The sequence below is a fragment of the Rhododendron vialii genome, chromosome 13a, assembly GCF_030253575.1.
Source record: "Rhododendron vialii isolate Sample 1 chromosome 13a, ASM3025357v1".
Classification (NCBI taxonomy): domain Eukaryota; kingdom Viridiplantae; phylum Streptophyta; class Magnoliopsida; order Ericales; family Ericaceae; genus Rhododendron; species Rhododendron vialii.
Genome location: NC_080569.1, coordinates 32,593,929 through 32,615,736, shown reverse-complemented (window position 1 = coordinate 32,615,736; position 21,808 = coordinate 32,593,929). Strand labels below are relative to the sequence as shown.

General features: G+C 39.0%; 1 protein-coding gene across 3 annotated transcripts; it reads right to left on the bottom strand.

The window, feature by feature from the left end:
• LOC131314594 (uncharacterized) lies at nt 1-21,321 on the bottom strand. 3 transcript variants are annotated; one of them, XR_009196455.1, is made up of 13 exons: nt 20,872-21,309; nt 18,484-18,551; nt 17,113-17,196; nt 16,693-16,986; nt 15,544-15,683; nt 13,853-13,940; nt 10,660-10,839; nt 7,844-8,005; nt 7,324-7,517; nt 6,297-6,447; nt 4,086-4,251; nt 272-465; nt 1-211 (listed from the first exon to the last, which is right to left on the bottom strand). XR_009196455.1 is itself a non-coding variant. In XM_058343352.1 (12 exons), the coding sequence occupies exons 1-12, from the start codon at nt 21,227-21,229 to the stop codon at nt 398-400; spliced, it is 1,953 nt and encodes a 650-aa protein (XP_058199335.1). In that variant the 5' UTR covers nt 21,230-21,321; the 3' UTR covers nt 1-397. The 3 variants fall into 3 exon arrangements, 2 of the variants coding, with proteins under 2 accessions (XP_058199335.1, XP_058199336.1); XM_058343352.1 differs by having other exon boundaries at nt 1-465; nt 20,872-21,321; XM_058343353.1 differs by having other exon boundaries at nt 1-465; nt 18,480-18,551; nt 20,872-20,928.
• Nucleotides 21,322-21,808: the final 487 nt, after the last annotated feature.

Below are 21,808 nucleotides of genomic sequence, written 5' to 3'. Positions count from 1 at the left end.
TGAACATAAAACATGCACATCCTTGTACAATTTCCACCAACCTTGAAAAACTTGTCCCTTTTAAGATGTGGCCAAAGATTGAAAATACAGAATCCAATGGAACGATAAGTCGTTGTTTCAATAAGTTAACAACAAAACTACTATACATATTACTGCATTCTCCTTCCAACCTATCCATACTATTGGCTTCTTTACGCTGCTCAAAACTTACCTGGCTATACCAAGGGAGATAACGGATTGGATTCTACAAGGAGTACGCTCAGATAATTACCACTTCAGGACTGAGAAACAGAATTTTAGTGGATTGATTTCAGTTACGTGAGGAGAACTCTTGAAACTTGAAGCTTTGCGGACCAAAATCCCACGTGATTATCAGGTGACAGAACGTTGTATCAATTCACAAGGCTTTTGCCAATCTTTTTCCGTCCTGTGGGAATGAATTTTCTTGCTTTCTTGCAGCCCTTCCTGAAAATAAAAAGCAACATGAGGAAAATTAATATAATGCACTAATGCGAGACAAGATATAGTAGAATGGGGTAGTCACCAAAATAGGGAAAAAGAACAAAGAGAAGAATACAAGAAAGACAATAACACCACATAGTAGCAATCACACAATTTTTGTAATTATAGTAAAAGATATAATACCAATGTTCTAAAACTCGGTACTCGGTACTCGCTCGGCCGGCCACCTTGTACCTTGTAGGCCGAGTACTCCGCGAGTAGAAATTACTTGGATTTTTTTTTGTATATGTTCCCCAAATGATATTCATAATGCATAATGAGAAGTTCAATGTTCATAGTTCAAACCAAATGAAACTAAGTATAAAATTACTAGTCCATTGCAAAGCTTAACGTTCAAACCACATGAAACCAGGTACGAAATTAATAGTCAATTACAAAGTTCAACGTTCAAACCAAATAAAACGAAGTACGAAATTAGTAGTCAATTATTCCTCGAAGAAGAAGAGGAACAGCAGCAGTAGCTTGATTGGTGTGTTCACTCGATTAGGGTAATTATAAAACTATACTGAAATTACACTAACGACCCTTCAAATTTAACATATTATGTATTTTACCCCATTTTTCAGTTTTTTTTCAATTTTCTCCCCACTTCCGAGTAATCTCGTTTTACCAAGTAATCGGTACTCGCCGGGTACTCGCCAAGTAATGCCGAGTAATCGGCTGGCTGAGTAATTCCACCGAGTAGCCCTAACTCTACTTAGCTAGGTACTAGGTACCGAGTACCGAGTACTCGCCGAGTATTTCCGAGTTTTAGAACACTGTATAATACAGTGCTCAAGGCTCCCTTGGCACCATTTGATGTTCAAACTGAAACCACAAGCATATACATAGGTAGAATAAACCTACTTATGGTACTGGAAAGCCGATCCATAAGCATCTAGGTCGCAAGATAGAAGAATGGTTGAACTTCGTGCATCTTTTTGGTGAACCTTATCAACATCTTCCCGTGGGCAACATTCTCACACAGGTGAGCCACCAGATGTACCATTGCCTGAACTAAGAATGGCCTGAGCCATGTCATTGGAAGGTAGACAATGAAGAGGGGATATTGGGCCTTTCCATTTAGGGTTTCTGTCTATTTCTACCCCATACGCAGAAAGCAGGACGAGAGTGCGACTGGCTGGAGGGGATAAACAACTGACAAAATAGGATAATTAAGTCTTTTTAAGCATCCCACTCCCGCCTCTCTTCTGTATAGGGTAGAAATTAACAGCAAACCACTAATATCCCCAATCCATTGTCCACCCTCCAACGGCAATATACAGCGGAGCTGGGTTCAAGTTGTTCTAATATGTGGCAATAACTCACCCGGGCCTTGGAAGCTGACGTACTCCTCTTGTAAGAGCGAGGCCAAGGGTAAAGACTGGATATTGGAGCCTTTCTATTTAGGTTTTTCTGTGTCTGTTTCTACCCCATATACAGTGAGCAGGACAAGAGTGCGGATGGACTGGAGGGGATAAACAACTGACAAAATAGGGTAATTATTTAAGCATCCCACTCTGGCCTCTCTTCGGTATAGGGAAGAAATTAACAGCAAGCCACTCATATCCCCTATCCATTGGCCACCTTCCAATGGCACAATACCACGGAGTTGGGTACAAGTTGTTCTAATCCGGGGCAATAGCCCAACCGGAAGCAGATGTACTCCTCTTGTGAGAGCAATGCCAAGGCAAGATGGATATAAAGATTTACCAGCGGATAGGGTGAAGCTCAAGAAGGCCCTTCAGACACTGCTAAGGGACGTCAACCTCTAAAAATAATTGAAAAAGTTGGCGTAGGCTTCTGCAAAGTAGATGCTAAGGAGAAAAGCCATGCTCTGGGACATGCATCTACCAAGTATGGCCCCAATTAAGAAGGCCGGCAAGGTGCGGTATGCCACCAAGACAAAGAAGAGGATGGGTCTTATCTTATAAGTCAAAGGTTCTTTCCAATAAATGTAATGCATACAAAGATGTTTGAGAAAAAGGGATTTGTATTTTCAAAACAAGGTATCAAGGGAATGCCACCTGAATTCAAGAGGCCAAACACAAAATGGCCCAGCGTATATCCATGTAAGTCAACTATTAAGCCCAAAAATGATCAACAGAATGACTACTTTACTTTGAATCCCAACTATCTTGAAGACTAACTAAAGCCTCCCATATCTATCTTTACTCTTCTAACTTTAGCCCCTCTCCAAGTATTCCATGTTGAATCAAGACGACAATGAGCACCAAGGGCTTAAGAACCAAACCGCCAGGCAAGGAATAAACAGGTGATGCACCAACTCGCCATCTCTTTTGCAAATGGCAGCCTAAATTCAAAACTAGTTTCCTCCTCTGAATCACACCTACAACTATTAGGATCTTATTTCCACACAAATAAGGCAACCATTCATGGCACAAGTGCCCCAAATAGCCTTTTAATGAAAAGTTGAAGTTGGACTCACGTATGCCCAGCTGAAGGGACTTTGACTTGAAAAGATCAGGCAGCCAAGTTCCATTTCAATATGTCCTCCCCTGTCCCAAGGCTCGGTAAGCCTTAGTGCATCTCCACAAGCTCCACCATCTCGTTGATCTTCCAGACATCCAAATCCCTTCAATGAGAATGTTGTAGTACATTGAAGCCCCTTCCTATACAAATCATCTGAAGTGTTCCTATTCACCACCAAGCGATAAATAGCTCGGAATACAACCTGAAGCTTCTCTATTCTACATTACAAATGAGACCACAACACATCCCTTCGCGCCTAACTGCTACCAAACTTGAGAAACCAAAATACGTACGATGTCCTCCTTGAACCTTTTCATAAAGCTACCCCGTGACAAATAGAAGACACCAAAGAGAACCAATCTCCCCAATCAGTTCCATAGTACAAGTACAGACAGTTTCCTAATCAACCAAATGCTACTAAATTCCTCCTCCAATTATCACCACAAAAGATCCATTTGCAACTTCCTAACCAATTAGCCACTGAAATCGGGAATACAAACAAAGTCATAAATTAAGTAGCAAGGCTAGATGGCATGATCTTTTCAAAAGTGATTCTTCCACCTTCAGAGAAGTATCGTCTCTTCAAACACCACCAATCTCTACCGTAATCTATCAATAACTGCATCCCATAGTACCTTGGCTTTGAAAGAAGCTTCCAATGTTCGAGTAAGAAGAAGGAAAAGATCCAACCTTACACCCGAAATCAGTTGCTAGCGATTCATTATTGCTTACCTCCCAAAAAATGGGTAGTTTATGAATTATGACTATCCAAATTTATCTGTAGACCAACACCTCAAAGCAAAGCAGCACACGCCTGAGATCTACCAATTAAGCCGTGTCTGCTCCACAAAACAAAATCGAATCATAGGCAAAAGTAATACTCCCTCCCATATAATTTGCTTATTCTTTCATTGCAGGATATTCCAATATGTTTGCTTTCTTTGAAAAGTCAAAGAAAAAAGTGTGTAGCTTCTCATGAACTAACCCCCATCAATTAATAGAAATAGTTTTAAAAGTAGAGAATAAGGGACAATGTTTACCAAGGACAGACCACCAACAAGTTATCACAAAAATGAACCCTTCACACTTACTGTCATCTTTTGTCATCTTTTTTCTGCTGCGCCATAAGAGACGAATAGGTGTTCCAGCGAACCCCGCATCTGATCGTAGTTGCTTCTCCATGTAACGTCTGTATGTCTCTGAGAAAAGTTTTGCATCATTTACAAAGAACACAAACGTGGGTGGCCTAATAGCAGCCTGCAAAAGGAATGAGTCAAGTAAACATCATCATTCTAATAAAGAAAAATAATAGGGAAATGTAGGCCCTCAAGTTTTGACTCATCAACCCATGCTTCAATGAAATATCATATGAGTTTCATTTTCTTTTTGGTGAGGAGAAATCTCTCTAAGGTAGGGTCACTTTCGATAAGACCCACCCCTGCAGGGAAAACTCCAGATACTTGCAACCACCCACAAGGCAATACAGACTCCTGGCCCCCAAGTGGTGCCTATTACAACCTTAAAACACCAGGCTATCCTAGAGGCCTACCTTGGTGGATTGATGAGGTTAATCTTGTCATAGGAAAAATGAGTTATTAGAACCCAAGTAGCACTTCCCCTTAGAACAAGATGATCAATTGCAGCTAAATTTCTTCTTAGATAAAACTAATATCAAGGTTAGGGTCTTTACTATTAGCATCTCGCAATCTCTTTCTTGAATTATCAATGTTCTAAATGGCGCTTGGCGCTAGTAGGGCGGAGACCCACCTCCAAGCGCCAAGCCGCCTAGGCGGCGCCAAGCAATTCGGCGTTTTTTTTTTTATTTTAACAAACCATTATCCAATCAAACTATATTCTATGTATCCATAATGCAAGTTCAAAGTTCTACATAACCATAATGCAAAGTTTAATGTACAAACCTAAATGAAATTAAGTAGTAGCAACTAGCAAATAAGTTGAATAAGACAATAAGTAGAAATAAACGAGATCGGAGATCCCTAATGCCAAGTTCAAAGTTCATCTCCTTCCTTTAACTCTTCTCCTCCATACCCTTCCAAAACTTGATCTCCATTAATTTAATACTATACATTTTAGGCCGCCAAAGGCCTCCAAAGACGCCGATGACGCCGCCAAGCCCCGGCAAGGCCGCCAAGACCGCCAAGGCCACCGAGACTGCCATGGCCGCCAAGGCCGCCTAGGCGGCCGCCAAACACCGCCAAACCTCCCTGGGCGCCAAATCAAACGCCAAGGGGTATTGGCGTGGCGGCAGGGCACCTCCAAGCGCCTCGGCGGCCGCCATTTAGAGCACTGTGAATTATTATAACTGTGAAAATTAAAAGAGAATCAAGGAAAAACTACTCGTAACCAAAACAAGGGACCAAACTGAAAACTAACCACCAGAAAATGCCACTAAAATAATAGGCCACTCCAACTACAGGTGTAAGGAGCCTACGAAATTAACAAAGTAATCCATGCTCGTGAACACCTTCCTTGACACCCAATAAACAAAATAGCCAAAGAATGACTCTTGAAACAATCATTGGGTGTTCCCCCACTCCTTGGAAGGTTCTTCTATTCCACTGTCCCTAACAACCACAGTGACATAAAGGTGCAAAGAGTCAAGCTTTCCACCTTTTTCCTTCTAACCCCAACCACCCCTTCAGCTGCTCAACATCCCCACCTCCCTATTAGGAACCAATTTTATGCCAATAAAGTGAAAACGAAGCTCAACAATTCCTTGGTAACCAAAGAAAAAATAAACCTCCCTCTCCCCCTTTCCACGTGACCCGCTTTTTTGAGCACTTCCATACGCATCTTTGACCTCCAACTTGCCTTAATGACAGCAAAAGACATCTTTTCCAACTCCAAAACTTCCTTAATAAGCTCCCAAACATTAAAGAACCCCCATCCATTCCGACACCCAAGCCAAGACGTTCTCAGGTTGCATCTAAGAGACTTAAAGTGGAGCATAATTATACAATTAATATCTAATGTCCAAAAGTATGAATAACTTAAGGTTGGAGAAAATGAGTGTTACTCCAACAAAGTTGTTCGTGTGATTATAGGAAATTCCGAATGAGCTCTTTTTATTTTCCAAGCCTTCAATCAACAACATGAAAGAAAAAGCATCCTACATTTGGCTAAGTCTCCCTTTACTTTACTTTATAACACAGTTGACATATGGTAACACCTAGGAAAAAAAGGAATACATATACTTAACTACTGCAAGGCAATAACTAATGATAAAATTGTATAGTATAAACATTTACTAAAAATAATTGAACTCTGTAGGAACAGTGTACCTGAGTGCAGTAATAAACACGCCCTCTCTTGCCACCTCGGGTCCTTGGAGGTGATTTAAAAGCTGCAGCCTCCCGTACAACTTGATTCAATATTGCAGTGCTTAGCCTTCTTGATCTTTCTTTTTCAACAATACTAGCTGCAACAATGATACTGCACAAACATAGTTAAAGAATAAAAACATCATTTCAATCCTGCACCAAGAGAAAAAAAGGCTTCCTTATGGCTAACGACAATTAGAGCGTAAGCAAGAAACTTGTGTCTCTGACCGAAGAAAGACAAACTGTTTTCATCTTAGACTTAGATTGCTTTATAAAAGCATTAGCGCACAAGTACATCCACTGAAAGATCAAAAGACCCTAACCTTAATAGCAAATGAGTAAGAGTTCGAGAATGTCACGTAACCACCAAAAAAGTTCTGATCTATGTTTTCCTACTTTATTGAAATAGTCAATACCCTAGGGACATGAGGTTTGGACCATACTTCCAAACATTGTCATTTTAAAACGGTGAATTTACTATTTAGTAATCCAAAGCACCAGAGATTACTTTACCATGTGCTTTAGTAGAAACAAAACCAAATGATATTTTATAAGATCTAGAGACCGTAGTTTCGGCAAGAGAAAATGTGGAAAAAAAATGGTCATAATGCTCCTAGAAATGTGTTTCACATGAATAATTCTAAAATCATACTCTGCGTTCTTTGCTTTCTAGTTCTTCAAACAAGCGCATCCTCATAAAGTGAACCTATAGAATCATATAGTCATAGTACCACAATATATAGAGCAAGTGAAGTGTTGTGTATGCATTATCGGTCCACCTACCGGAGAGAGCTGCATTACCGGAGACATAGCTCTACATCTGACGAAAACAAGTGATGCAATTACATCTCGTAGTTTCTATGGGGTAGTTTTTCAACCATGTCATATGTTAAATAAGGTAAGAACTAAAACAGGATCACAGGCTCAAGAAAATAATGTATGAACGGTCAATGATGCACAAAAAAGATCACGTCGGATATAAGCATACTTCTCAATGCTATGACCAGCTATTGCAGTTGCGTAGACAATAGGTGCCCATACAAGATTGCGGAGTTTCTCCCTAACATCTTGCTCGTAATGTGTCGCGGTTTCATGGTTTTTGTTTGGTATAGTATCCCACTTGTTCACAACAATCAGGCAACCTTTCCCTTCTCTTTCTATCCTTTCAGCAATCCTCCAATCCTATTCAGGAAAACAGTTAACTTTACCAATGTCATTATTGGCAAAAAGAAGATAGGAAGAAGGAAAGCCAACACACCGAAACACATTGACAGCATCCATCTAGACATCATCCACGTAGTTTCATTTTCCCATCTAACGCAAGTAGTTAAACCTTTTGCCGACGACAAACTTTAACAGAATGTTGAGTCGGCTATCAAAAGATCAATTGCAGTTTAGGATATATACCTCACAATTTCAGCTCACTCTCCAATCTACCTCAAAACCCAAGCACTCAAACCTGGTTCTCAAGAAACATTCTATCTATTTAAAAGCTCAAGACATATCACCTGTTCTGTAATACAGGCCATGGCTTCTATTACAAGTGCAACAACATCAGAGCGACGAACGGCACGAAAGGCCCGATTAACAGATAGAGCCTCTGTCGTGCTACCAGATGAAGCTACTGAAGCCCTTTTTCTGATTCCAGCAGTGTCAATAAGCCGGAATTTCTGCCAGAAAACAGAAACACGTCGACATGTCAGATTTTCACAACATCAAGCATGCAAAAGGAAACCAAGAACTAACTGCAACATGAACTTTATATTTTTTAGCAGTGATCAGATTATAATCATGGGACATTGATAACCCACCCAAGAAGTGTAAGTACGTAATTTTGGTAGTAGTCCGCTCCCTGAAGCGTGCAATCAACTAGAGTAAATGATTCCACTAAGCATCAATGCGATAAGAAATTAAATGCCTCACTCAAATGTTCAAAAGCTTGTCAAAAGACCTCTAAGTCTATAACTGTGTATGCTAATTGGTTGGGTTAGCTTGTAGTGGTGCCGATATAAAATCCAAGAAAAGAATAGAACCACCCCGATAAAGAGTGGGAGAACAAAACTAGAAACTGTAGTAATGAAAAAGGTCACGCTTTGGTCGCAAATTAGGATTGTTCACAAAAAATGTCATCGTTCTACTAATGCAGTGCTCAATCAAATAAGGCACAAAGAACTTGACTAGCTTCCTCTATGAGGAAAGATAACACTGACAAGATACCATTACAAGGATTCAAACTAACAAGAAGCAATTCCTTGTTCTGTTCCACCACCAAAACCACTGAAATAATAATAAAAAATTGCTGCAAGAGTGCGCAGGCACGCTACTAGAACATTATCATCTCCCATCGGTCCTTATATCCTAGGTTCTTGAGTTAAAACCTTACTGCCAGTAATAACTATAAAACTCGTGTTCACACTTCAGTTAAAAATGCTTATTGGCCTTGGCTTTTGTTTCATTTTGCGGATGGGAGCAAAGGGGTATTTCATTTGCATTTAAGGCTTATGCTTAACATAAGACTACTGATGCAGCTATCCTTAACACCCCATCCCACATCAACTAGGTAGGAAAAGTTCTTGGGGTATAATAAGAAAGTTCATAGCGCTTCCGAGTGGTAACGCACTTTGAAGCCAAGAGAGCCTAGCTGCCCTAGCCCGAAGTGGACAATGCCGTTACAGTTGGTGGATGAAAACTCACTTATATAGCCAATGAACTATTCCTGTCACGCTGATGTGAAGCCGGATATCAAATTCCGACCACATTTGAATCGGTTTGACTTCTTACTTAACAGGTTATCAACAGGATCACAACCCACCGCTCTTGCCTCCGTCAATAGGTCAGGAATCGTCCTAGACAAAGCAACTTCATTTCCTAAAACAGATCTCTCTCGAGATCTGTTATCTCAAACTCTTCAGCCAGTTTAGGTCTTTATTCGTTGCATAACTCTATATCATCGACTGACCACAATCTAACCAATATTTATATCAGGAGTTAAACATTAGCCTTTTTATTTCCACTATATAGGGCTGCAGCTAGATTCTGTATAGCTTTGAAAAACTTAATCAAACAGGCTCTAGTGGATTGCCTTAACCCATAAGGGCTGTATTAAGCTTTGCATCCTTTTCTGTTAGTTGTGAGAACTGAGAAATCAGGTGGATTATCCATATCGACCTCCTCCTCCAAGCACCCTTTGAGGAAGGCATTCATCAAATTAAACTGTTGTGGATATTCAAAATTTGCAGCAAGAGAGATTAGCCAACTAATGGAGTTCATACTCACTACAGATGTAGACTTTCCTGACATCAATGGTACTTTAACAAACCCTTAAGCTTTAGCAAGTAGCATGCCTTTCTACCTTCCGTTAGGCCTTCTACCTCATCTTCATATTTAATCATCAATTCTACAACTCAAAAAACTCCTCATTGAAAACCCTACAATTAGGAGTTTTTGTTCTTTTCTTTTCAAAACAGAAATGGCAGCAACCACCAGTTTTCAACCTAGTCCATCTTAGCTTATTACTAAAAGACATTTCAATTTGTTGGAGCACTAGAGAACAGAGGCCCAACCATCAAGTTTCTCCAGATTTAACCTTTGGCAGTTCTCACTATTAGCACTGAGCCATCTGTCTTGTCTCTTCATATTTCATTCTCAATTCAAAATCTAAAAAAGCCCTACAATGAGGAGACTTTTTATTATTTTCTTTTCTCATTGCATCTACTTGTCTTCAACTCGTACTTCAGTAGCTCTTAACTTCTTGAGGATCAGACAGTCCAGAACACAATTTTTTCTAAACTACGATCATCAAAAGAAAAATGTGTTTACTTGTCGTGTCAGAATTCACCTTGCTCAAGTCACAGAGAACCGAGCACAACCGCCAACTCAGATTCAAGATAGCCAAGTTGATAAAAGAGTAAGCATTCTTAACAGAGAACTACTGGAATGATGTAAAATTGAAAGTAACATCTACAACTCCACCTTTTCAGGCAGTCCTAGAGGCCTGCATTTGAGTAGGGGGAGGATGAGTCACTAGCTTTCCCCGGAAGGAAAGTAACTCGCAATTTAAACAAACTTACAAGGTAAAACTAAAATGTATATGAGATAATGAACATAATGCAGCTAAATCTAGGAAAATAATGCTTAACAATTTGAGCAGCATGGCGGTACATTGATAAACAAATTTACTACGAATAATCAGTGTAATAGTCCCAAATCAAATATTTACTTTCTTCAGCCAATGCTATTTCCAATCGCTCAGAACCTAACACTTGACAAAAAAAAAATCATAATTAAAATATAAGAGCAATTTGTGTTTTGGAACTTATCAAACCTGCCCATCTGGTCCAGTAAATTCTGTATCAATAGCATCACGAGTAGTACCGCTTACTGGACTGACAATTGTCCTGTCCTCTCCAACTAAAGCATTCAAAATGCTACTTTTACCAACATTTGGTCGGCCAACAATAGCAATAGCAGGAACATAATTTTCGTCAACAAGATCCTCCGAGTCCTGTGAATAAGACAATGATTATAATAAACGGTCTTAGTTGCACAAAGCAGGAGAGTGGTGAGGGTGGGGGAGCAGTAAATCATAGAAGCTCCTCATTTAGGAGTGCCAGGGTGCGTTTAGGAATAAGACAACGAATATAAGTTAACTAATCTTGTCTTACATAGGACCCAAGCTCGGTGAAACTCAATCAGTTCATCAATAGCCGATCATAGAAGCTTATCATTTAGGCGATCCCCGCAAAAATAGAGTCAATTGCAAATGCTTTATTCCCATGGATAAAGTACTTGAGTTCATTACATGTTTTTCTACTATCTTCTCAATATGAAGTATATGTTTTTCTAGTATCTTATCACACCTCATATTTTCTCTTGCTTGGTGGATCTTTACTTATTTCTTCAGGGGTCCACATGTTTGAGAGGTTCTATCCTAGTTGGGTTGTGCTATTTTCTCAATGGGAGCGACCGAGCAAGGTTCCTAGGAGATTCTGACTTAGGAGTGCGGGAGCGAGATTTTGGAGTGAATTTGTCTCCCTAGTCTCCTTTACAGATCACAGAAGGAGCCTGCAACTAAGTCGCACGATTAATGATACATATTTTACATGATTATCAAGAGTACTGAAAAGTTGAAGGGCGGTAAACAACATACTCTACAAAATGAAACAACGCATGACTAGCAAAGTTCCATAGTTAACCTAGAGTACATGCCATAATATGTAAACAACTTTCCGCACACGTATCATATATTAGTTGTTTTTAACTTTTCATAGGACATGGCCAACCCATCTCAAACAAATGAGGCCCAGTTTGAATTTACTATAGATGAATTCAACTTACGTTAATTCAATTTTACTTGGAATCACATCCATTGGCTTCAATAATCTCATTGGTTCTTTTAACATGTGAAACATGTAGTCTAATCTTTGGTCTCCTAAAGTCCTAATTCCTAATAAGAAAAGCAACTTGTCCACAATGGCAATTCATTCAGAAATTCTACTCATATACATACAAATGCAGACACGCGCTGACTTATTTCATGATCTACCATTTACTCCTACTAGTATCGGTTCATGTTCCCAACATATTTTTTGTATGTACTGGTAACCACATTGTGGCATGTGTTATCGGAAATATTTTTTTAACTACAGTCGTTGTGTAATGACCGATATCGTTACGCCACACCGCTAGTCATGTGATTTTCCTTCGCATCGCAATATAATGAGACTCAGTACCACCGATACCATTACATATCGGCCGATACCCTTCCATGACACCGATATTGCAAACCATGGCGAGGGTGTTGCTGCGGTGGCAGTGCAAATCAGCAGTGTGGGTGGTTAGGTCCAGTATGGATATGGCGCTAGTGATCAGGTGATGGAAAGCAAAGGGTTAGACTGAGATCTAAACCAGAGCTGACGGATGCTGGCTGCTTTTTTGGCGGTGATGGGTTTACAGTTGAATGGAGGATGATGGTTTCCGTGATTCAGTTTTCAGAGAAAGGTTTCAGAAGCACAGGGACATGGAGTGGGCGGGCTCCAGCAACGTTTGGTGGTTGGCGGCAGAAATGGGGAGGTTTCGGAAGGCAGCTGGAGCGGTGGTGAAGCTACCAGCATATACCGGTAAAGGTTTTTGGTGTCGTTGATCAAGCGAAGACAGCAGAGGGCAGGGAATCCAGAGCGGATGCAATGGTCATCCGAAAAGGGGCATTGGGGAGATGTTGAAATGGAGTGATTTTAGGCGCTTTTGCAGATATGGAAGGATTTTGGTTGCTTTAGGATATTTTGTTGGCATCTGGTCAACCTCTAGTATTCTTATTTGTGTTTACATTATTAAAAAAAGAGAGCATGAGGGATAGGTTGAGATTTTGGGAGTACCAGCATTAGAAGAGTCTTGTGTACTCTTTGAAGCTCTTTCTCTGCTTTTCTTTTCCTGCTGTACCGATTTCATGTTTTATCTTTATGATAATGGAATTTTCTTTTGCTAAAAAAAAAAAAGGTCTTCTTCAATCTCCCTCGTTCAGCTCCTATTAACCACACATCAAACCCCTTGTGTAATCTGTCCCAACTATCCAAAATATCTTCCCAGAATGACCGTGCACATATTCAGTATCTTGGTAATGGTATAAGGATACTCTTCGTCACTGTGATATTAGTCAAAACAGATGCAACAAAAGATATGGAAACAAACAAATCATAATGCAGCCCTCAGAATCTATGAAGCACGGATACTCTATTTTTGGCCTCCGTATCACATATCGTATCCGTATCGGATACCGATACTCTCGGATACTCTCCGGATACGTATCCAATACGCTTTTTAAAGTATCCTGCTTTTAGAATTATTTTTGGGTATCCCAATATGTTTCAGATACGTGCGGATACACTCCGGATACGTATCCGATATGTTTTGGATACGCGCGGGTACGTGTTGGATATGCTCGGATATGTTTCGGATACGAGGGTAAATATGTTATTACTTAAAATATATGGGTCAAAATTGCAAGTAGGACTATATTTTTCTTTTTACCCACCAATCGACACCAGAAACACACCGACAATATCCTCTCTCAACAACCTTGTAAATCTCTCTCTCTCTCTCTCTCTCTCTCTCTCTCTCTCTCTCTCTCTCTCGTTGTGTGTATGTAAATATATATATAACTATATAGACACAATTATATATATAACTATACGTGAATATATCTCTCTCGGCATGTGAAATGGTGAACTTGTGTAATGAAAAACTTTAATCATTAATGAAATTTTAGAAATTAAAAATTATATATAATATATTTTTTATTTACTTTTACATTCAACGTATCCCCTAACGTATCGTATCTTTCTTTTTGAAAAAATCACGTATCCGCGTATCCATATCATATCGTGTCCGTATCCCGTATCCATATCCGTGCTTCTTAGCTCAGAATCATTGGTCAGGAATTGTGCAAATAAGAGAAAGTCATTCAATAAAGCAGTACTGTTATGCATGAAACTGAAAGCAAATTTTCAGAAACCAATTACCTCAATTTTGGTCAGTCCTGAACAAACAAGATCAAGAAGCTCTCCTGTTCCAGTTCCCGTAAGAGCAGATATAGGCATTGGTTGAAACCTAGTGGGGGGTAAAATAAATTGCACTGTTGATTAAGACAGACAGATGAATAACCAGACAGCCTTCAGGTCATGCATCTAATCAGTAATCACCAAATACCATTCATCATCCACTTCTCTTACAACCGAATTATTTTAGCTACTTGCATCAGCGAATTAGAAAAACTGGGATAATACTGTTAATACATATCTGGAAATAGACAAAGTTGAGGATTCAAAAAAAATACATCTGTAATTAAGGAAAAAATTGGATCACATTTGTAGAGCAATGCCCCTCAGCATCACAACAAAACTTGAAACCATTTCCATAGTATAGGTGGAATTGATCGTAAACTTGCAAAAGTAACATGAAATTGCTATTTCATCATAGTACCTAAGCCAACTTAGCTTTCTCATAATACAATAGATAGAAAAACAACCATAATAAACGAGTTCCCCGGGATACTAAAATTCAAGATTGTTTTGCATTTCACTATTCAAGCCATTTCTTAACTTATAGTTGAATTACCTCAATGTTTCAGAGAAAAACCATTCTACAAGCAAAAAACTCGAAGGATTAATACAAAAGGCAAGGCATCCTGTATGAAAGGATATGTAATGCACCAAACACGGCTAGGAGGAAACTAAAATCCTGTACCAATAAAAAGGCCCTAAATGAAATTTAAAATAGTGTCAAATGAGTCATGCATCCCAAAAGAGAGAGAAAAGTAAAGTTTCAAAATGTGACAAAAAAATGGAAATTCGTCAAATAAGAAGCAGAAGTAATTTTGGACTTTATGATTGCTTTTAGAAAGCTCTATGATTTAGTAATTTTCTGGTTTAGATGCTTTTGATAAGATTTTCTGCGTTTCTTTGAGGACTCATGGGTATTTTCTGTATTTTCTGCTTTGTTATACAAGGTCACCTGTGAGTGAAACTTTGAGTCAATTACTCCTATATAAGTTGAGTTTAAAAGTAAAGAGTCCCAATGTATAAACTTACAATCAAACCTCAATAGTTAGCAAATCTTGGATTCAGTAAGAGATAAGTAATGGGACATAAAATTCAAGGTACTATCTTATCTCCGGAGGTTACCATATCAGGTTGAGATTGAGAAATGCTTAACTTGGTGATATTTTGCTCTCTCCTCTCTTTTCTTTTCTTTTTCCTTTTAATAGAGGGAAGAAAAAAAAAAGTCTTAATAAAACACCAAGAAGAATTTGTTGTATGCTAAACTCATAAACACAGGCTTGATTCTCCTCAGATAAAGAGAAATACTAAACCGTATCTTATGCGTCAACTCAAAAGTCGTGTTGTTCTCTTTTCCCTACATGTTATCCTCAAGAGAAACTAGTTGCCTGGAATATAAGCAGAGCATACCATGGACCACACTACCACACCATGATATCTATCTCATCTCCGGCACATTGAGCACATAACTGCTACATTCGCATGACAAGCATAGATATCAAACAAGATAGCTATTAACTACAGTTTAACATCAAAGCCGTAAATGGTCCAATATCGTATGTTCAGAGAACGTTGTACGTATCTTAATTTCTTGGAAAAAAGGTTCACAAACTTTTACTTAAGGGTAGAGAAAGGAGAGAACAAGAACAACTGACCCCAAGGACCAAAAATCGGATGCTTGCATGAATCCTTTACACGGAGATTCACATTTGTTCACGGCAAGAATAACACATTTGTGCGAGTAATGCTTCCGCAGCCAGTCGGCTATTTCCACATCTGCTGCTGTTAGACCTGCCTGCAAAAGTTTTTTGTCATTGTACCTTCGAAATAGAAGTACACCTTCAATCATGAAAGCAGAAACTTGACAAAAAAGACATGACAGATGGATATAGGTAACTGATCAGTTCTCTATATTTAAAAAAATAATAATGCTATTTGATTGTTGCTTGAATTTAGAAATAGGTTTCAAAATAACTAAAAAGGCCCAATAGCAATCTATTTGTTGCTGAACTCTTATACAAAGACACTGAAAATATACCCAAGTTCAATGGGAAGTGGTTCTTGTAAAATCAATTCATTGAGCTTAGCGAAGTAGCATAAGCAATGCCCGAGCTTGCATGAAGGGGAAAGGCAGTGGAATTGATGGTCAGAAAACATATAACAAAGCCAAAAGAGGAGACATAGGTATCCAAAATCTACCACAAAAAACAAAAGACGACCAGAGAAAGAGCAACCAGAAGAAAGCCAATAAAGAGGATGGACCATGGATATGTTCAACAAAGAAAGCCAATTAATGCAATCAAGCTAAAGAACAACCCTATGATGAGAAATGTCAAAAACTCTGGCATAAGTGAAGCTTTGTTCCACAAATCTAGGCTTAATTTATGAAAAACACTATAATCCCCCTCAATACCCTTACACACGGTCACCAATAAATTTTCTCTATCTATCTCTCTCCACTCATTACTCTTAAAAACCTCCCTCAAAACCCCAAACGAACAAGGCCGTGGTGGTATGGACCTATAGACTGAGGATAGATCTGTGGGCCAAGGATATCCTCAAGAACAAGTAGACATGCATGATGTACCATCCAGTAAATGTTCCAAAGCTGCAAAATACTCCCACAGTTTAAACATTAGGAAAACAACAATCCCTTACTACTAAACTGAATTTGTTGTCATCAAATAAAATACAAGGAGAGGAAGGACATATATAATCTGACAAATAGTAACTGTCTTTAACAACAAAAAAAAAAAAGATTATTGCATATTACGTTCAGACAGCCTACAATTAATGTACCATACCTGGCCATCAACAAGAAATAAAATGACTGATGCCTCTTCCACAGCCACAATAGCCTGCTTCTCAATCATTGAGGGCATCCTCGCAATAGCCGCCTCCCTGGTCATTAGTGGAATCCCCTCCATGCCAATGGTGGTGGTGATGGCTAACTCTTCCATAACATCAGTCTGTGACTTAGCGATGCTGAGAACACCTCCAGTATCTACTACCATAAATTCATACACTCCCCAGACGGATCTACCGTACAAGCGATCCCTAGTGACCCCAGGTTCATCCACAACGATTGCTTTGTTACCCTGAAAGATATAGCATACAAGACAGGAAGAGAAGACCACATAACCAGGAGAACTTTTGTAACAAGTGAACACGCATGCTTGATGAATGTAAAGCAAAAGAACAAGGTCCAAATGACTATGAAATACCCCAACAAGCCGATTAAACAATGCTGATTTACCAACATTTGGCCTTCCTATGATTGTCACTTTCTGAAGGAGATTATCCGGAATCTGCGTATAGGATTTAACAAATGTCCAGTGAGTCAGCACCACAAAGCAGGGAACTTTACTTTGTTCCCACCAAAAGTGTCAGAAAAGAGATCCAGTTTAATTTCATCAGAATAAATCAAGATATGTAATTTTCAAGATTGGATTATGCATTCCTAAATATCTAAATCAACAAAACTAACCGCACTGAAGAAGTTCAAAAATTTATTCTCAATTTCTCAAAACTTTCTTGACGAACAAATTTGTGAAGAAGTCGATTGTTAATTACACGGATCATCCATATTCTGTGTAAGAGACGACACAATGAAGTACATTATACGACGAAGTTCCAGAAAGATTGTGTGGAGGGAAAGAATCAGAACATCAGGAAAAAGAATTCTATAGCTTAAGCCTGGGAAGGCCCCTGACTTTTCTAACAAATAGAATGCATACCTATTATCCAGTTTACAATAAAGACTTTGCCAGACTGCTCAACACTTCTCCCAGCCAATCGAAATACTAGTCCCAATAACCTCTGATTCATAGCAAAACCGAACCCACAAGGTGAAGAAAATTTATGCAAATCCCCTCAACTTCATCACCAAGAAACTAATATTACCTAATTGTCCCAAGTCATCCAAACTTAAAAGTTGTTTTGTGAATGTAGAGTTCTTGGCATTATTTATTTTATCTTTCGGTCTTTTTAGGATTTTTAACTTTCTTTCTGAATACCATGCACCACCTTGAGGTGGAGATTCAATCATCTTAACGTACAACACAACAAAAAGCGGCAATCCCCAGAAAGGGACAATACATGGGTCGTCAACTTGCAATGCCAACGAAGTGACTGGAATCAAATGCCTTCCACAACCTGAACTCTAATTCCATGTTTAATTATGTACCACCATCTAATCTATGAGTAACTTAAATTATCAGACACTCTTTCAGCTGCCATGTCAAATTGTTTCCCACCCGCTCAACTACATGCTTAAGCCATTAGAGAGAAGGGTAACTTAATTACTTATACTCTCAACCACGTGTGGCTAAGCTATCCTTTATAAGGGAGCCAAACACATACAAATAATATAATTCTACACAATATTATGTATACCATGCAGAAATATAATGCTTGAACTGAAATATGCATCACTAAAAATGTAATATCCATATGAAAGAACTCAGTACTACACTGAAAATACATAGTATCCATATGAAAGAACCCAGTACTACTGAGAAACCATTAACAGTCTAAACAACATACAAAATCAACAGCCACTTGCAGAAACAATCCAATAAATAATCATTACCGACATTTCTAGTGGCACTCTTTTGCCTCCTCTGCCTTCCACGAGTTTGTTTTCGATCAGTTGTTTCATCTTCTGAAATCATTTCTTAAAAATGTCAATAGTGTAAAAACATCTCAAAAAGGAGAAAAATAAACAATACAAAAAGACAGAAAACTTAAGGAAAACGTCTATTTTCTTCGTATGAATTAACAATACATAATTACTAAAGAGGAGCATAGAAGGCCAATAGGGAAACAAATAAACTTCTCTACATTCTTAGTAGTCCTTATTGATAAATGGGTTCTTCATTAAGCACACCAAAGAGGAAAACATAAGTGTGAAGACAGAGATCAATTGTACTCCTTTATGTTGGAATATGTTCCCACTAGAAAAAAAACAATACCCTTTACACAGCATTAGATGAAGCATAAAATTCTAGATCAACTGTGGTTTTCCATGTTAAACCAAAGTAAAAGCGAAAAAATACAAAGGAAAACTTTGAAAAGAAAGAAAGTTTGAGTAGGAAAATTATGTTAACTAACATTATTTGCAACTGTGCCTTTCAGCAACAAGAAGCGAAACATGAGCTGACCCAAAAAAATTGAGGGCAACTTGAAAACTACATTTCCTTCCTGACAAATGAACTACAAGACAACAACCCAATTTGGCAAAAGTGTTTTCAGACACTGTCATCACAAGTTGCCTGAAAACGTACCACAACGTTAAAGTTTAAACTACCAAATGAGTTTTGAAAGATTCATATTCATAAGAAAATGAAAATGATTCAACAATAGAAGTTTGACAAAATTTCCATCTTTTTCATTTCCAGTTGCTCTATTGCTCGTGTTTTCTAGTGCAACTCCTCCATTACATGGACTATGGAATGGGTATTGGCTCCAAATGTCAAGACTCTGAAAGACTTTACATCGGATTGAGGGATATGCATCCAAAATTTGGAAATGAACGCGTGGACACGTGGGCATTTACATGATATACCAGTTCAATAAGGTGATAAAGTTACGAACCTATTGAAATCAAATGGGAACATGTAAATTACGATCGATGTAATAAGAGTAATTTTAGATATAATAATTCGCACAATGTACATCCCTTCTACCTCTAATCCATCTTCCACTAAATTTTCACAAGCCATATATAACTAGACATCCTATATTTTATCTAAAATGTACACTTAACTCCTTCTTGTGAAATTCATCCGCTAATTAATATCATCCAAACCTCAAATACATTACCCCATCATAATATGTAGTTTCACAAAACTACACATGCAAGAAAGCATATACAGTCATTACTAGGCAAGTTCAAATAATTGGGCTCGAGCTCGGCTCGTTCAAATAATTGGGCTCGAGCTCGGCTCGTTCAAATAATTGGGCCCGAGCTCGGCTCGTATATTGTCGAGGTGTTTGAGCTTGGTCCGTTACACAAGCCTCTGTAAACGAGCCCCAACTTTACAAACAAACCAAGCAACAACTAACTCAAACTCGGATCGTAGATTATCGAGGTGTTTGAGCTTGGTATGTTAGCTACACAAGCCTATATAAACGAGACGAACCTTTACAAACAAGCCAAGATTTTATAATCAAACCGAGCTACAAAACTCGAACTCCGCTTGTATATTATCAAGGTGTTCGGGCTTGGTTCATTGACTACACGAGCCTCTATAAACGAACATAACCTTTACAAACAAGCCAAGATTTTCTACTCGAACCGAGCTACAACTCAAACTCGGATCGTAGATTATCGAGGTGTTCGAGCTTGGTTCGTTGACTACAAGAGCCTCCATAAACGAGCCAAACCTTCACAAACAATCAAGATTTTACTACCAAACCGAGCTACAACTAATTCAAACTCGACTCGTTTACTAAACAAACTTGATACCGAGCACATAACGAGAACGAGCCAGGCCTCAAACTGCTCTCAAACAGCTCGGTAATCGTTTGCAGCCCCAAAATTGAGTAAGAAAGACAGTCAAACCTCCCTCACACTCAAATCACCAGAGACTCGAATCTTCACTCAATTTCTTACATTCCTTTTGTATCTTCCAAAAGCCAGAACTACGTCAAAAAAAACATAACAAAAAAACAAAAGCTTTCTACTCGAACCGAGGTACAACTAACTCGAACTCGGCTCGTTTACTAAAAGAACTTAAAACCGAGCCCACGACAAGCCAAGCCTCAAACTGCTCTCGAACAGCTTGGCAATCGTTTGCAGCCCTAAATTCGAATAAGAAAATCCCTCAAACCTCCCCCCACTCTCCACTCGAACCACCATAGACCCGAGCCTTCACTCAATTCTTTACATCCCTTTTCTATCTTCCAAGACCTAGAACGACGTCAAAGAATAAAACTTTTTAAAACAGATAGTTGACATGGAGGGTCCTATTCATTCACACCTATTCTCAATTCGCGAGACAGAGAATCCGAATACTCTCGGACGACAAGCTTGGCTTCTTCTTCGAGCTTTTCCACGTCGATTGCAAAAGCATCGTCAATCTCCTCATCGTCGCCGTCGCCGTCGCCGTCGGAGTCTTCGAATTCCTCCTCTTCGGAGTCTTCGATTTCCCCGGTGCGGAGGCGGGAGAGGGAGCGGAGAAGGCTTCGTTGGCGGTGGGCGGCGGAGAGGGAGAGGGAGTGGGAGTGGGAGGAGGTTTTGTGGAGAGAGAAACGAGGGGGAGGGGGTTTAGGGATGGGAGAGAGGAGAGAGAGGGTTTTGGAGAGAGAAGAGGTGCAGGAGGAGTCGAGAATGGACATTGCTTGGGATGGAAGGTTGAGGGAGGGAGGGAAGGGAAGGGAGGTTTATCCGTTGGGTTGGGACTTGGGAGGGGTTTGAGGAGGCAGGACTCGGAGATACAGGAGTAGTTTTTAAGATTATTTTAAAATTAAAATTTTCAACGAGCTCTATAATATGGATCTTTTTTTAAAATCAGATTGAATTTTTTTTTAAAAATAGGCAAACGAATATATACAGTCTAAAAGTGACATACCGCATGAGTAAAAAGATAAATAAAGAAAAAAAAATTGATGGATCTTAAGCCAAGTGGCTACACATGGATAGTGAAAAATATATAAATGAAATAGAACCGCGGCTGAAATATATAAACGACTATACAGATTATTTCGGTTATTAAAGGAGGCCCGAAATGGAATCGGAATGCTAAAGCTGAAAATTTTGAAGAAGAGCCCCGTCCTTGGACCCGCACCCAAAATGGGATAGAGAGTCTATATACGTCTGAAAACACCGTTCAATATTAGTGAAATAATATTTGTGCAACCCATGTGAATCACATGGCTGCAAAAGCATATATATATATATATATCCAGATTTGCACA